The sequence below is a fragment of the Alosa alosa genome, chromosome 6 (assembly GCF_017589495.1).
Source record: "Alosa alosa isolate M-15738 ecotype Scorff River chromosome 6, AALO_Geno_1.1, whole genome shotgun sequence".
Taxonomy (NCBI): Eukaryota; Metazoa; Chordata; class Actinopteri; order Clupeiformes; family Clupeidae; genus Alosa; species Alosa alosa.
In genome coordinates this window covers 24,340,272-24,356,216 of record NC_063194.1, presented here as the reverse complement: position 1 = coordinate 24,356,216, position 15,945 = coordinate 24,340,272, and the positions used below count along the sequence as shown (strand labels likewise).

The following is a 15,945-nucleotide window of genomic DNA, read 5'->3' as shown; positions in this document are numbered from 1 at the left end:
TGGTGGTTCAGACCAACACCCGATGAATCTGGAGTTGGTAGCTGGCTGAGGTGAACACCAGCGTGCCTCCGTGTGGCTTAGGTTGGTTGGCTTAGGCCGACTCATCCACAAGATGGGAGTGCAGTGAAGGCATCTCTCTAAGTAGCCTACTTTAGGATAGAGCAAAATCAGCAAGGATGTATTGGGAATTGGAAGTCTAATCAAAAGTAGCCAGAATCTTGTTAACGGATAGTAAACCATATATCAATACTCATGCAGATAGAAATACAGACGCATGACAAGGGTATGTGTATTTCATGTCTAAATCTTTATTTTTTCTTTCATTGGTTTCCATTTTACATATATAATCAAGTCCATTCATTCACCTGTCATGGCTGCAAAGTTTAAAAAGGTCATTTTAAAAATCCCCCAGCTAGACAGATGCCTTAGTGGGGGGTTTTGTCTTCAAATCTTTGTTTTTTTTTTTTTCTTAAACCCAGAAGTTAAAATCACTAAAAACAAAATCAACCAACCCCACCCTCTCAGTGGAACCCCCAGGGTAAGAACACGCTCAATTGACAGTAGTGCATCGGCCTTAGTGCAAAAAAAACTTCTCCAGAATCAAATCACCACTTCACCACTCTCCCTCCCTCCCATCTCTCATTATTCAGCCACACTCCTGCTGACAGCCCAAACAGCCAACTCCCACACACAATCTCTCACACACACACACACACACACACACAGGAGTCAGCTCATTCAGCTGGACACATGTAGGCTGCTGAGAGTGTAACACCTCAGACGCGGCAAAACCAGACCTGCACACATCACTTAACAGTGCTGCACCACAGGCCCCTCCCCCTCACCCCAATCTGCTCCACGACTACAGTGTTAGAAAATTGGACGCAGCTGTTTGTTGTGCTGTGTAGGCAGTGTGTTAGGTGTCTGCACCATGCAGGGGACAGTAGGTTCCATTTTTTCTCATTAAAAAAAAACACCATTAAGTGCTAAAGTACTGGACGTCGTGGGAATCCACACTTTTCCTGTTTTTTTTGTTTGTTTTTTTAAAGCCACATTGGACCATCTAATCTCATTTACAGTGAAAGTCTAAAACGAAGTCTATAGCCAGGGGCTTAATGGGAAACTCATGGCTACAGGTTTATCAACACATATACAGGAGAGCAATGGACCAATGAGGAGAGAGTAGGGAGGATGAATGAGCTGATATTGGTGGTAATATAATATGAAGAGAAGATGGTTAGATTGATGTTTAGGGAAAGCAGGAAGGGATAGTATAAGGATGAATAGAATGAGGATGAAGGGGATAGATAGAGATAGATAGATAGATAGATAGATAGATAGATAGATAAATAGATAGATATAGATAGGTAGATGGATAGATATGATTCATGAGGCAAATGATTAATACATCTTATGAAATAAATTGCACCAATATAACATTTTAAAATCCATAGATTATCAACAGATATTCACATGTATCTCACATATATCTTGTAAATGTAGTTCTCTACAAGTGCATATGAGTGAACACACGTAGTGCTCGATGAATGTTGTTTGCATCACAGGAAATTTGTTTTCTCTTCTTTGTGTGCTGCTAAAAGCAGAAGTAGTTGTAGCTCAAAACTGCTAATTTTTTAAGCCAGAGTCTGCTCCATGACTGGTCACTGCCCCCAGAATGACCTCTGTGACTGGTCAATGGCGCCAGCATCTTCCACATCATGAACTGCTGAACTGTAGGACTCTGCTGACAGCACTGATTGGTTGCGGCGGCCATATTGAAAGCATTGACTGTTCATGGAACAGTTTCCAAGGCATGGTGCAGTTGACACCAGGTCACTTGGTGCAGGTGACACCTTTCACCAATGCCATGGCGGAGGCATTGACCCATTACCACTCACAAACTCAGTAGCTCCCCCTAGTGGAACTAGCCAGTCGTAGCACAGTGGCCTCAAGGATGTCCAGTTTGAGCTACAACGCCCTCTTGCTAAAAGTCTAAAACTTACAGATCTACAGCACAACATATTAATTAAATGAACATCTATACATAATCAACCGGTGTGTCAACCTTTCCACACAAACATGCACACATACCCCCACACACACATTTGCTCTCCCACACACACATAAACACTTGTGACATTTTATCTAAGGCATTGAGGCCCCTTTAAAATGTTTGATTTTTTGGAACATACAGTGGAAGGCGTATGTTTTCTCACTACCGAAGAGTCTATAGTAAATGTGGAATGTATCTTCTCTACGGTTCTCAGCATACTGACGTGGTCCCTGCCCTTCAATAAGGTTGTCACCAAAACTGGCAGGAGTGACAAAATTATCCTAAAACCAAAATAATTCAGGACAGTGTCCTTCATCTTGCTAACCTGATTGCACATGATCTCGCTCACACACACACACACACTCATACAAATACACCCACCAACACACACACACAGATTTTGAACTACACCAGGCAGATATGTAATATATTTTGGAGTGTCTCCAAAAAACTTCCTTTTGCACACAATCCTGCTAATGGTTAAGTTTGTTTCTTTGGGAAGAGAGGTTTTTGTTTTTCTTCGACCAAAACAACCATGTTGTTATGGTGATTCTCTTTTCTTCTAATTGGTTGCCAAAATGCATGCATTACATCCTCATGTCAGACACAAAATGGCTCTCCCAAACATGGAGAGGACCTCTACTGTTCCAACTGAAAACACACAAAAAGTGCATTCAATCATGCATGTCTTCATGATCAGTGTCAAGACCTGGTCCCATGGTGGCTCCTCTGGTCAGCGTCAAGCCAGTTCTCATCATAGGAGCCAGAGACCAAAGGCCGAATGTCATTTGGAAAGACTTTTCCGAAGGTGATATCCATATGGTTCATCATTAATGCTTTCCTTACTGGAAATTCAGGCTTGGAAGATACAGAAATACACACAGTGAGGAATACACACACACACACACACGCATACACACACACGCATACACACACACGCATACACACTCACAGCTGTCTGCAAATAGCTGTCTTAAAGGACCACCTCTTCTCTTTCTGGGAATGACTATCATGTTGTCAATCTAGTGACGGACGGCCACCTGAAGAGACGTGATTGGTTGGAAGATTATGGGAGGAACTGCTCCACTTCCCCATAAGAGAAGCCAATAGAGACAGACGGACAGGAAACCAGGACCAATCAGAGGACGAAAGAGGGGAAGCAGAAGAGTCTAATGTAGGGGAAGGCCAGGGATGGAAAACTTGTTCTTCTTCGAGGTGGAAAGGACGTGGTTATGAGGAAGACACAGCAAACAGACAGACAGACAGGCGGCCAGTGGATGGTGAACAGAGAGGACAGAGAGGGGTCTTAGGCTCCACCAGATCTGTGGGAAAGAAAGAGAGTGTAAGAGAGGCAGAAGGAAATGTACCAGTAGAAAAGAACAAGTGGAAACAGTGAAGTTGGAGGAAGAAGAGAGAACACAGGGAGACTGGCCTCATGTATTCTACTGCCACATTTCATGGCTGAGGACCAGAGAGTAAGAGTCTATCATCTAATACTACACTTGTCCCAACCATCAACTCGTCTCAAGTGGCAGATGGAATCAGTATTTTGTGACTACAGGCCATGAAGCAAAAACTGTTGCAGAAAGACATGTTTTAAATAAACTATTCTAACGATTTAAGGCAGTTCTTTTCTTCTGTTGTTTTCTGGAGTACAATGAGGTTTGTCAATAAGTGTCTGTATTGGATGATGAATTGAACCAGGAGATGGGCTCTGGGTGATGCCGGGCACTGCTACTGATGCTAGTGGAGGTATGAGCTCTCTGTGTTACTAGGACCCATCTATTGCTTCCTGGCATTAGGGGTCGGGGCAAAGAGCTGCTCAATAGCCTGTGAAGCAGTAGAGTCATACCTTCCTCTTCGGATATTCCTTTATCCATCCGGTAAAGAAAGGGGTGAGGGAGAGAAGATACAACAATGTCATTGGTAAAGGCAGATCAAATTAATTTGTGTATGAATGACTATTTCATCTGTGTTCTGTATTTGCAGATCTATTGTACTTTTGTTGGATAGAATGGGATAATGGTGTAGATTAACATCAGTATAAACTGGAACACAACTGATATTTTACAAATTCTGATGTCTACTACCCATCATGTTCCTTATTTTCCATCTAATCTCAATATGCCATGCCAGTGAAAAACTGTCGGTGAGTTTGTTTGCTTAGAACAAACAGTCAAGAATTGTCCGATTTCAATTATTTGCAAAGTGAACAAAGTTCTGCTTACAGAAATGTGGCTTATAGTCTTGACCTTGGAGGAGGTTTCGATGTGACACATAATCTTGGACAATAGTTACTTTACCAGCGTTGAACTGGAAATGTGATAAAACTTTATGGGAACACCTGTAGTATTAAACACCTGTAACACCTGTAGTATTACATTCTTACATGACTCTTTAAACATCATAAAATGCTATATTTGTCCCACTGTACATTACAGGGCTGTCTGTCTACCACTTATCTTCCATAATACGTAGCTGGAAAGTGCCGGTACTAGCGAGATGACTGCTCTGGAGCTGCATGTACTGTGTATGCTGATTGGTAAGTGGTAGGGTGGACCCGTGGGGTGTGTGGGACACATGGAGTCACTAGTGTGCAGTCTAAAAGCAGGGCTGCCTGGGTTAGGGCTGTGCAATTAAGCACATTTCAGTGTCAACTGACAGGTCTGTAAACAACATGGTCAAGATATGATTATTTTGCCACATTCCATTTTGCTCTTCAAAATGATGTTCTTGTTTTGTCTAGAGTTCTAAATCTAACACATCTCTTTCCTTTACAGTGGCAACTGTTGTATAGATACTCTTAATTTACATGCTTTTTATTTGTTTTTCAGTTGATTTATATTCAGAATTGTATTAAATCCACCTTTGAAAGGTTTTAAGGTTCAGAAAATGGACGTTATTTCCAAAATCATTGGGTAATTGTGGTCACAATATTGACCAAAATAATATGATTATGAGATTGACATCATCAAGAAGCCCTGCAGTTTGGCTGCATGAATTACAGTGCAGTGACTGACAGTTCACTGGTGCTATGGCAAATGGAGACAATGTAAAAACACAAGCAAATAAAAACTAAACTAAGCAAAATGGAATACACCTCTGAACATGCTCACAAGCGTGAATGCTGCACATTCCAAACCAAACTGGAACGTTCAGATAACAGGCCGTGTTCACCACACTCAGCGGCACAGACAGCATGGACATGTCTCAAAACAGCACGGCTCTGGGTTAGAGCAGTCTACTGGAACAATCCAGTGTCCACTGTTCCGATCCCTCTTAAAGGATCATCAGCAGGATGAATGATTCAGACATCCATGGTGAGGAGGCCTCATCCATTCACGGCGGGGGTGAAATGGATATTTTAACCACTAAAAGCAATGAGAGCAGCTGCGTTTCTGATGGCGGTGTCGGGTTACAGAAGCTTCCACTGGCTGAGGTCCATCACACAACTCACAGGTGAGAGCCAATAAGAGATGCACATAAGCCCCTGACCCAGTCACACCCAACAGGGATTGAGGACAGGGGGCGGCTAAAGCAGTTAAGGACTGGTTGAGGATCTTCAATCTGTTTGCATGACTGGTATGAATATAAGGCAGAGGTTTGCCATTAGGTCTGTGGCTTCAATCATTCAGGCTTGTGATCTTTCCTTGATATCATGCACACATGCACATCACTGGCCAGGGAAACTCCAGCTCAGACTAACGGTGTCCTTCAAGAAACATGCCTTCAGTAGGAAACTGCCTCAAGATTGAAATTAAGCTTTTATTCCAGATACAGAACATAAATGAATGTGAGTTACTTGCACATTCAGTAAAGATCAAATATCTGTCTATATGTTCGATATGGCATTTGCCCAGTTACAGTAAATAGGATTTTCTTTGCTTATGGAGGAAAGTTAGAAATACCAAGTACTGTTTGTTGTCCTACTAAATATAGGTAAAAAGCAGCAACTGCACAAATGCATTATTTATTCAAAGAGCACACCACCAAACATGCAGAGCTAGGGTGCAGCAGTTAGGTCATCTAATGTGGGACAAAAGGGAAGAATGGCAGATTTTGAAAAAATGATTTTTTTGCAAAGGGTGCAGTAGTAAACAGAACCATAAAAAACACTATCATGAAAACTCTGGCTGGGAAAAATGGTGAAGTTCAAGTCGGTAGTGGTTGGCAAAGTAAGGTAACTATGTAAGGTTCTGCAGTCTGTAACTGTTAAGGTTCACATGCTTGTGTTGTGTGGGTTCAGAGCATGAGCCAGAGTTCTACCCCAGAGGCTGAGACAGAACCTCCAGTGAGCATGCACCTCTCAGGTGAGCAGAGGTCAAACGCTATGGGAGGGGGGAGGCTTGAATGTCCTCAGGGGGCTTTCTCCACCATGTTGTCCACCCCACTGGGGACACTCAACTGTCCAGTTTACTGCATTTGCATGTTTGAGCTGAGCAAAACAGTGTGGAGTCTGCCTGCTTTTGCCAGTCTCTGAGAACATGTCATACACTGCTGCTTTTCCACACGCAACGTCATGGGCCATAGTGCTCCTTCCCCAACTGTGTGAAGTCTGTCTCTTGTTGGTAAACAGACTGAGTATGATAATTTCTGCTGTCTACTGTCCTCATCAGAGTACATGGGAATGAAGGCATATTTCAAAATTTAAAAATTTGCCTGAAGAAGACCCAGCAGGGTCGAAACGTTGCCTGTTGTGCATTAAATATATGGAAGTCAAAAGCAGTGTTGCGGACATTATATATTTTTTCATATTTCAAAGAAATGACATTATTTTGTCGTTAAACTTGCTATATGAAACACATTCAGCCTCAAGAAACGATCCCGTCTCCCCCGTCTCTATCCACTGTAACCTGTCTGAAACTGTGTCCACATTACAGCACTGACCACAGTTGCTCACAGTTAAGGATCGGCACGACTGGACAGACCTGTGGAAAAGCAGCGTGTGTGTGAGTAACCAGAATGACTCTCCACTTCCTGAGCTGTAGCTGCAGCTCAGGTGTCAGGGGTTTTTACGTGTGTGCTGCGTGGGGCAGAATCGGAGAATGGGGGTGGGGTGGGGGATGGGGGGTCCCATTGTGGTATCATAGAAGCACACAGGTAGGAGGTAAAAGGCATGCCAGAACAGAGGTCTTACTTAAATCCCCAGCCTGTCCCTCCCAGGACTATAGCTGCCAGGAGAATAGCCCCTGCGATGGAGCCTATGATTATATTGGTACCACTGGGACCTGTGAAGGGAGGGAGGGAGGGAGGGAGCGAGGGAGGGAGGGAGGGAGGGAGGAGCGAGGGAGGAAGAAGGGAGGGGGGAGGAGGACAAAACAAAACAACAACACCAAAACACACATCAGAACACGGCATCAACACTACACCAATCACTGACAGCACCATCACCAGAAATACCAACACTACTGCAGAGAGAGAGAGGGACAGAGACAGAGAGGGAGAGAGAGAGAGAGAGAAAGTCAAAGAGACAGAGGCAAAACCTGCAGAGCGAGATGGGGAGAGAGAGAGAGAGAGAGAGAGAGAGAGAAAAGAGAGAGAGCAAGGTGGAAGAGCCAGGGAAAAAAGAGGGAGGAACAACCATGAAAAAGAGTGTGTGTCACTACTTCTCTCTTTCATCCCTCGCCCTGTGGACTGCTCAGGGATAGGCTATAAGAGCCAGACTGTAGAGAGCAAGGAACACACTTTGATGATATGAGCAAGAGTCATCATAAACAAGGACATGCTCATACACACACACACACACACACACACACAATCACATCAAATCAAATAATACGTTGCCCACAGACATATCCACAACTACATTTGTTTTATTACAAACTACATTGTAACTACAATGTTTTATTTTCATGCACATTTCTATACAATACATTGTCATCCCATAAAAGCTCCTATTCTTTCACACATGTAATACTCCCCCCGTGGCCTCCGTATCAGGCAAAAGAACGTCACTTTAAATTCTACTCTAGAACATCATGATAAGAGCAACCAGATAAAAAAAAACAATGTTGTAGGAACAAAGTGAGAATAGAGGACATGAGGAAAACAGATGGCTCTCGATATGAGAGAGGGATGAAGAGAGGATGAGAGAACAGAGGAGGGTGAGGAGTTAGGGCTGAGGACCCAACCTTTCTTATCTGGACCGGGTGGATTGGTAGGGTCTGGGATGGGGTCAAAGACACTGCAGTCCTTCCCTGTGTAGTCTCTATCACAGATGCACTTCACTTCATTACTACAGGTCTACAGAGGGAGAGGGGGGGAGAGAGAGAGAGAGAGAGAGAGAGTGCTTCAGTTGTAGTAGTGTGTGTGTGTGTGTGTGTGTGTGTGTGTGTGTGTGTGTGTGTGTTTATAAGTAGTGTTTGTGTGTGTGTGTGTGTGTGTGTGTGTCTCACCCCATGGTCGGAGCAGATGCGTCCGTAGTTGGATCCAGAGCAGGTGCTGAGGTTGAATGCGGTCAGTGGGAGGCAGCGTCGCTCCAGGCACATCATGTTGGGCCCGCAGGGCGTCCCATCCTCCACATAGCCCAGGTCTGAACCGTCCTCCAGTACCGCATGCCCTCCACTGGACACACACACACACACACACACACACAACAATTTCAGAGTTGGTGTGCAAATGTGGTTCACACAACTTGAGGTTCTATATATGTTAAAGAAACCGTATGTAAGAAATGTATTTCAATTAATCATAAAATGGCCCTGATATGTCACTAGACACTAAGAATTCATTCATCTCAAATACTTATATCACTGACAACAGTAGTACGGCCAGGATATTGTCATTTAAAAAGTGAAGTTGCAGCCCTCAACTGATGTTGATGTTGTGTTTTGTCATGCCATGTTGTGTTTTGGCCTAATGCGCCACCCTCTACCTATCTACTAATCACAAAGTCAGTAGTGTTTTGGCATCCGGTTGGCAACCTCGAGTCAGGGGGGAGGGGATACACCGCTCTACAGTAATTTGAAAGTGGTTGCAGTACCAGTTTTGGCCACAATCTTACATATGATTCCTTTAAATTGTACAACAATTTCACAAAAAAATATGTACCCATTGTATAAAGGTCTTAAAACAGAGAGTAGGCAGTATATGTTGGACTGAAATACACATCCACACACACATTACATAATGAAAAACACACACAAACCAAAACACAACACACAGATCAAAGCACAGGTGCATGTCCTCTTACCGGCAGTCAAGGTACTTGCTCTGGTGGTAGATGGTCAGGCTGGTGACCTCGCCCTGCAGGTCTCCAAACTTGGGCTTCTCTGTCATATTGGAGCAGAACAGGAAGCCACACAACACATCCCTGTGAGAGAGAAAGAGATAGAGAGAGAAAGAGAAAAAGAGAGAGAGGGAGAGAGAATGTAGACTGAGGACACTGAGTAGTAAATGAGAGAGAAATAGAATAGATGTGTGTGTGTGTGTGTGTGTGTGTGTGTGTGTGTGTGTGTGTGTGTGTGTGTGTGGTTGGGTTGAAGGCGTACGGTTTGTTGCACTGCGTCCATCCCTGTCCTCCAGGGCTGCGCCCACAGTTGCCCTTCTCTGTACCCTCCGCATTCAGCTTCTCATAGCAGAACCGGTCTGCAGCGTCTGGTGAAATCAAACACGCCACATAATACACATGTGCAGACATGCACACGCACACACACACACCTCAGCATCTGATACAGCACTTCCACCAATATGGTTGCTCTGACAGAGCCCTTAAGCCCACTCCAACTTGATCAGTCACGAAAACCACAGAGCTGCCTATGTAAACCCATCCTCCCTATTTCCTATCTCTCTCTCACACACACACACACACACACACACCGAGTCGTAAAACCCAATACTCACTGAAACCCCACAGGCCTCTGCACTGTCCATCTAATGTCCGACAGCGGCCATTATAGCACCGTCCCTATAGACACAGGATAGAAACTGTACCCTTCAAACTGAAACAGTAGATCTTTTATTATCAACATTCAGATAATGCAGTTAGGATTCAGGGTTTGGTGATGTTAATAATCTGTATAATATTAATGATAGATGTATGGAAGGTATATGTCACCTGGTTGCTTTCACACATGTATCCATCCAACTTGTGCACGTTGTGTGGACACTGTAAGAAGAAGCGGTCCTTAAGAAGTGCACAACTCTAACTGTCATTAACCAGCATACTACAACACCCACAATGCAACAGAGTGTCTGGATCAGTGAGACATGGACAGCATGGCATAATGCACTTATGCTCTGACTAAATGGTCGGCCACATTGGCTTAATTAAGTCTGCACAGTGAGTGCTTTGGGGCCAGAGCATGTGTAGTCAACATCAAATTGTCCAGGTCTGCTCACAACCGATCATACTTGATCAAATCACCATTCTTTAGTTCTTACTGGTCAAATCACCATTCTTTAGTTCCTACTGGTCAAATCACCATTCTTTAGATCATACTTGATCAAATCACCATTCTTTAGTTCCTACTGGTGGTTTCACGTGTGTCTGAGCGGTCACTACTGTCCATGTGCTTTACAGTCACTGGTCTGGGTTGCGTACCTGACTGGAGTCCCCTGCGCACGTCTCCGGGATGTCGCAATCATTCACCGCCTCCCTGCACACTGCACCCCTCAGCTCATACTGACACACACACACACCAGATGCAGAGAGAGAGAGAGAGAGAGAGAGAGTGAACACAGCCACTAAGAGGCTCTATTTTTGACCGATGCTTCCCTAGCCTCATGTTCAACCCCTAATGGAAGGGATTTAGTGGAGGTGCACATAAGTGGTAGCACCCCAGCATTATAAGACATCCAACATCCCTGCCTGCCTGGGATGGATCTGTAACTCTAGAACATTCAGCTTCTTCATTTAAGAAAGCTCTTATACACGCCTTCTGCATACAAGGTGCAGTATTTAGGACTGTCCTCTTTTACCATAGTCACATCATCATTTCCCGGCGCCGACGAGTGGCAGCATGTCGAGGTAGCTCCGTGTCTCTGTGTTTTTTTACCGTCTTTTGTTTACTTTTTACTTCGCTACTTTTTTGGATTACGCACTTTGAGGAGTTTTTCTTATCTTTCACTGTCTCTATTGTACAGTGGAGTTTTGTTATATGTATATACTTATATTTACCCTTTCTGCTGTAAGTGCATGTTGTGTGTGATGTCTGTAGGCTACTGAGACCTTGAATTTCCCCTTGGGGATCAATAAAGTATGTATGTATCTATATTATCTATCTATCTATCTATCTATCTATCTATCTATCTATCTATCTATCTATCTATCTATATTATCTATCTATCTATCTATCTATCATCTGGACACAGCAGGACATTAGTTTGGTGTGTGCCGTCCTCATGGCGTTGAAGGCGACAGGGCCCCTGGAGAGGAGACGCAGTGCTAATGTCAACGCTCTCAGTCTCGTCCAACTCCGGGCCCTGAGCCAGCACTGCACTTTAAGGGCTCTCGGCCAGCGCGGCGAGCGTCCAGTTATCAGCGTGTGTGTCGTCTCCCTGGGATGCTGTGTGACCTTGGACTCCTCACGCTCGCCCTTCTAAGCCGCAGGGACACGAGGGGGGCGGCCGGCAGGACAATGGACAGTGGCAGAAGCGCACGGCGTGGATCATTAGTGCATATTTATTCATGGGTGCTCTCTGTGTGACGGGGTGTTAAGCACTGTTTCAGCGATTTCTTGGTCACAATTTACATATTTTATTATACAGTTAACACAAGTGGCTGAGAGCACATACTAGTACTTCAGTTAATTTATAACTGAGCAGAATTCAAAATACAACAGCTGATGAGGGATTCCTGGGCAGTAGGTGGAAAGATTGTTTATCTCAATAATTGTAGAAAATGACTCAAAGTCTGTACAGAGAGTGAAGCTGAAACAGGCCCTGTGGACTCAGTCATTTTCTACAGTTTCTTTATTATTCCAGTTATTGAGTTACCCTGGCACAGGTGGATTTCTGTGGGGACATTTTAGATCTGTAGGGTATAAAAACAGGGCCCAGGTTGGAACACTCCAACGTTTCTTTTTAGAAGAGCCATAGGTTATGTGGCCCATTATGAGATGTGGGTACTGGGCAGTGGAGGTGAGGAGGTGTGAGCTGAGTTATTACCCTGCACTCTCTGCAGCACAGGCCATTACTACACATGGCATCATGGGTCAGGGTGCACTTCTTACAGCAGGCCCCTCCACTGCGGGCACACTCCTATAGCATACACACACACACACACAAGAGAAAATACATACAGACTCAATATACAAATTACACCATAACACTACAAATATACTAATCTGTGCTTGGCTGAAGTAGCATGTGAGCACATATACAGTGTAATAGCTGCTGCATGTGCTATGCAGTGGCCACCAGCAGGGGGCAGTGTGAGTGCAGTCAGAGGGCCTCACCACTTGGGAGCCGCAGTCACATTCTTCTCCTGGCTCCACAAACCCATTGCCACACTCGGGAGGGTCCAGGAGCTGATGGGGGAGAGACAGAGAACAAGGGAGTGAGCAAGAAAAAGATAGAGAGAGAGAGAAGAGAGAGAAAGAGAGATAGAGAGAGAGAAAGTGTGTGTGGCAAGAGCCCGTCAGTGGTGTATGGACACAGAGAAGGATGGCAAAGAGAATAAAAAATAGCTGTTATTTCCCTGTCTATAAATCCATTCATGTCATTGTTTACTGTAAATCTAGTCACACACTATTGAGGTGGAGAAAGAAAGAGAGGGAGAGAGAGGAGAGAGGGAGGGAGGAGAGAGGGAGGGAGGAGAGAGGGAGAGAGAGGAGAGAGGGAGGGAGGAGAGAACTCATAAAGGGCCACATACACATGACAAAGGCTGAGAACAGCAGCACACAGCAGTATAGCGTCAGCATCGTTGCACATGGTAAGACATATTTTTATGGGGCATATGAAAAATTAATTAGGTCAGCACTGTAACATAATTTCTCCAGTGGTTTACGGCACACGGTAGATTCCCTGCACATCCAGACATACAGACTTCCCAGGGGCTCCCCTCTCCGCCTCCCCCACTCCACACTGACCTTGCTGGGCTTGTTGAAGAGGCAGCTCCCTCCCCCCTGGATCAGAAACTGCATGTACTCATCCAAGCTGCAGCGAGAGAACTTCCGTGGGAGGTAATATCTGTCAGGAGATGGAGTAAGAAAGAAAGAAAGAAAGAAAGAAAGAAAGAAAGAAAGAAAGAGAAAGGAAAGAAGAAAGAAAGGATGAAAGAAAGAATGAAAGAAGACTGAGCACTTGGTTTGAATTCCAGATCTTGATATCATGTGATCAAAGGGGCCAAGTGTCAAATGATATCATATCAAACCAATCCAATCAGATCATATCAAATCATGTCAAACTGTGGGCATGAAGTATGGGAACTTGAGGCAATTTAAAGATCACCATGCAGAAAGAAACATATATGTGTGTGTGTGTGTGTGTGTGTGTGTGTGTGTGTGTGTGTGTGTGTGTGTGTGTGTGTGTGTGTGTGTGTAGCCCAGCTCTAATCTCTGGGAGATCTGAGGACATTCTTAAGCAGAGGGATGAGTGTGTAGTATCGGTGCTCTGCAGGCCAGTCACCGTCGTCAATTAATAACGTCTAATTACCTTAATGGACAAACTGCCCACAGCCAGTAGGACTCTCTAAACAAGCACTTTCAAGGCTTTCATTATGACTCAAGGTCCAGTCCACGGCGGTCCGAGTTCCAGTCCTGCCAAGCTTCTCTTAAACAAGTCATCTCTCTCTTTCTCTCTCTCTCTTTTCAAATACTTACACCAATCTTTTCCTGTCCTCTCCCCTTTCACCTCAATCTCTTTCCATTGATTTTCGTCACTTTACAACACTGCCCCCCCCCCCCCACCACCTCTCAGGACATAAATCTTAGGGACCGCAGGTTATTTTTTTACGTTGGTTCATAAAACGACGGCTTCATCATTGTGTGGCCAATCGGCCGTGGCCACCACTCCGTGCCTCCACCCGAGCATTTCTGCCCAGTGGGTTTTTACTGAGTGTGATTTAGTGCTGTCCTTGCCAGTGCTGACCTGACCATACAATATATGGTTTAACTCAGCACTTCCTTAATGTTGGGCAGTACAGCACTTCACCTTGACCAATTAAAGGAAACTGCTGCACTTGGAGAATGATTATATAGACCCTTTCAAGAAAGTTCCATTATCAGCATCATAGTTGGCCCCACAAGACTTCCTTTTTAGCATTCCATATGTTATCTTAATGCAGAGGAAGTAGATTGGGGCCCAAATAGAATGTTCAAGCATTGTTTTTGTTTACCTTGTTGAAAGGGTCTATATACATTGTGCAATAAGTGATTTAGCCACGAGAATAAAATAGTTTTTTTATCCAAAGGGACTGATGCTATTGTATAGATACACTTCCGATACTTTTTAGACTCAACATGTGCAGAGTACACTTACCCAGTATCCTCCATAATGCAGCCCAGCCAGGCGTCGGGACACTTGCAGTCACCTGTAGGAAAGGGTGAGTGGAGGAGGAGGAGGAGGAGGAGGAGGTCAGAGAGGAGGAGGAGGAGGAGGAGGAGGAGGTCAGAGAGGAGGAGGAGGAGGAGGAGGAGGAGGTCAGAGGGAGGAGGAGGAGGAGGAGGAGGAGGAGGAGGAGGTCAGAGAGGAGGAGGAGGAGGTCAGAGAGGAGGAGGAGGAGGAGGAGGTCAGAGAGGAGGAGGAGGAGGAGGAGGAGGAGGTCAGAGAGGAAGAAAGGAAACAACAAGTGGAAAAAAGGAAGAAAGAAAGAAGAGGAAACTTTAGTCCACAGGGTGGCCCCTAATTGCTCTGCACTGACCCATGCAAACACACACAACACAAGCTGCAGTGCCCTCCTGTCACACTGATGTCTGTGGGCTGTTTTATCTGACCGTGTGTGAACTGGATATGTGTGTGTGTGTACATTTTTTACACATATAGGTGTAAGTTTCTGTGTATTTACCTGTGTTCAGTTGTGTCAGTGTGTGTGAGTGTGTGTTTGTGTAATAGATAGTGTGTGATTTATTAATCACGGGCTAGTGGAAGCAGACTGTAATTCTCTCTTTGCTTCTCAGGTGTTTTGGCTCGTAAAGATCAGATGGCCTAATTACAGATGGTTTCAGATCAACCATGGCCCTCATTCACACCAAACCCAGGGAGATTACAGCTAAGACACACACACACACAGTCCCCATTTCCCAATTATAACAGTGGTGTTGTCCAGTCCCCTCAGGGCTATTTCAACACAGCTCTGTCCCAGTCCCAGCACCTGAGCATGAACTGAAGTGCACATCCAGTAATCTGTGCCTCCACGAGACTTTCTTCATGATTGATGTACAGAAATAAATGCTTTCCCAGGTGGTGAGGCCCTGTGGGTGGTGGGTGGGTGGGAGTGGTGAGATGGACCCAGAGAAGAAGACATGCTGTGACAGACTGGAGCTGAGACTGAAAAGGGCTCTCCTCTCCTCTCCTCTCCTCTCCTCTCTCTCCTCTCTTCTCCTCTTCTCTGCTCTCCTCTCCTCTCCTCTCCTCTCCTCTCCTCTCTTCTCCTCTCTTCTCCTCTCCTCTCTCTCCTCTCCTCTCCTCTCTTCTCCTCTTCTCCTCTCCTCTCCCTCTCCTCTCCTCTCTTCTCCTCTCCTCTCCTCTCCTCTCCTCTCCTCCACTCCAGACTCCTCACATTGGTCATCTCTTTCTGCTCTCAGCCTAAGGTTCTCTTTTCCCTTATCTCTCTCTCTCTCTCTCTCTCTCAGCTCCCTCTCTTTTTCTCTCTTTCTCTCTCTTTCCATATACCTATGTATCTCTCTTATCTCTCCCCTTCTGTGTGCTTTGTTCCTTCAGAGGAATCATTTAACTCCCAAAGCAGCAGTGTCTCCCTCTCTGTCTCTTTCAAGCAGTCCATCTTTCAAGCT

At 44.9% G+C, this 15,945-nt stretch overlaps 1 protein-coding gene across 2 annotated transcripts in view; it reads right to left on the bottom strand.

The window, feature by feature from the left end:
• Window positions 1–288: 288 nt before the first annotated feature.
• Window positions 289–15,945, bottom strand: part of LOC125295968 (disintegrin and metalloproteinase domain-containing protein 11-like) — a 38,671-nt gene continuing 23,014 nt past the window's right edge. Inside the window, exons 14-27 of one of the 2 annotated variants that reach the window (XM_048245557.1) lie at window positions 14,474–14,525; window positions 13,084–13,183; window positions 12,451–12,522; window positions 12,161–12,253; window positions 10,596–10,676; window positions 10,110–10,160; window positions 9,896–9,959; window positions 9,544–9,649; window positions 9,246–9,365; window positions 8,449–8,617; window positions 8,185–8,296; window positions 7,191–7,281; window positions 3,906–3,923; window positions 289–3,375 (exon numbers count right to left, since the gene is read on the bottom strand). In XM_048245557.1, the coding sequence (XP_048101514.1) occupies window positions 3,360–3,375; window positions 3,906–3,923; window positions 7,191–7,281; window positions 8,185–8,296; window positions 8,449–8,617; window positions 9,246–9,365; window positions 9,544–9,649; window positions 9,896–9,959; window positions 10,110–10,160; window positions 10,596–10,676; window positions 12,161–12,253; window positions 12,451–12,522; window positions 13,084–13,183; window positions 14,474–14,525 (1,145 nt within the window). In that variant the 3' untranslated portion in view covers window positions 289–3,359. The remainder of the gene's footprint in view (window positions 3,376–3,905; window positions 3,924–7,190; window positions 7,282–8,184; window positions 8,297–8,448; window positions 8,618–9,245; window positions 9,366–9,543; window positions 9,650–9,895; window positions 9,960–10,109; window positions 10,161–10,595; window positions 10,677–12,160; window positions 12,254–12,450; window positions 12,523–13,083; window positions 13,184–14,473; window positions 14,526–15,945) is intronic. The other variant, XM_048245558.1, reaches the window with a different exon arrangement.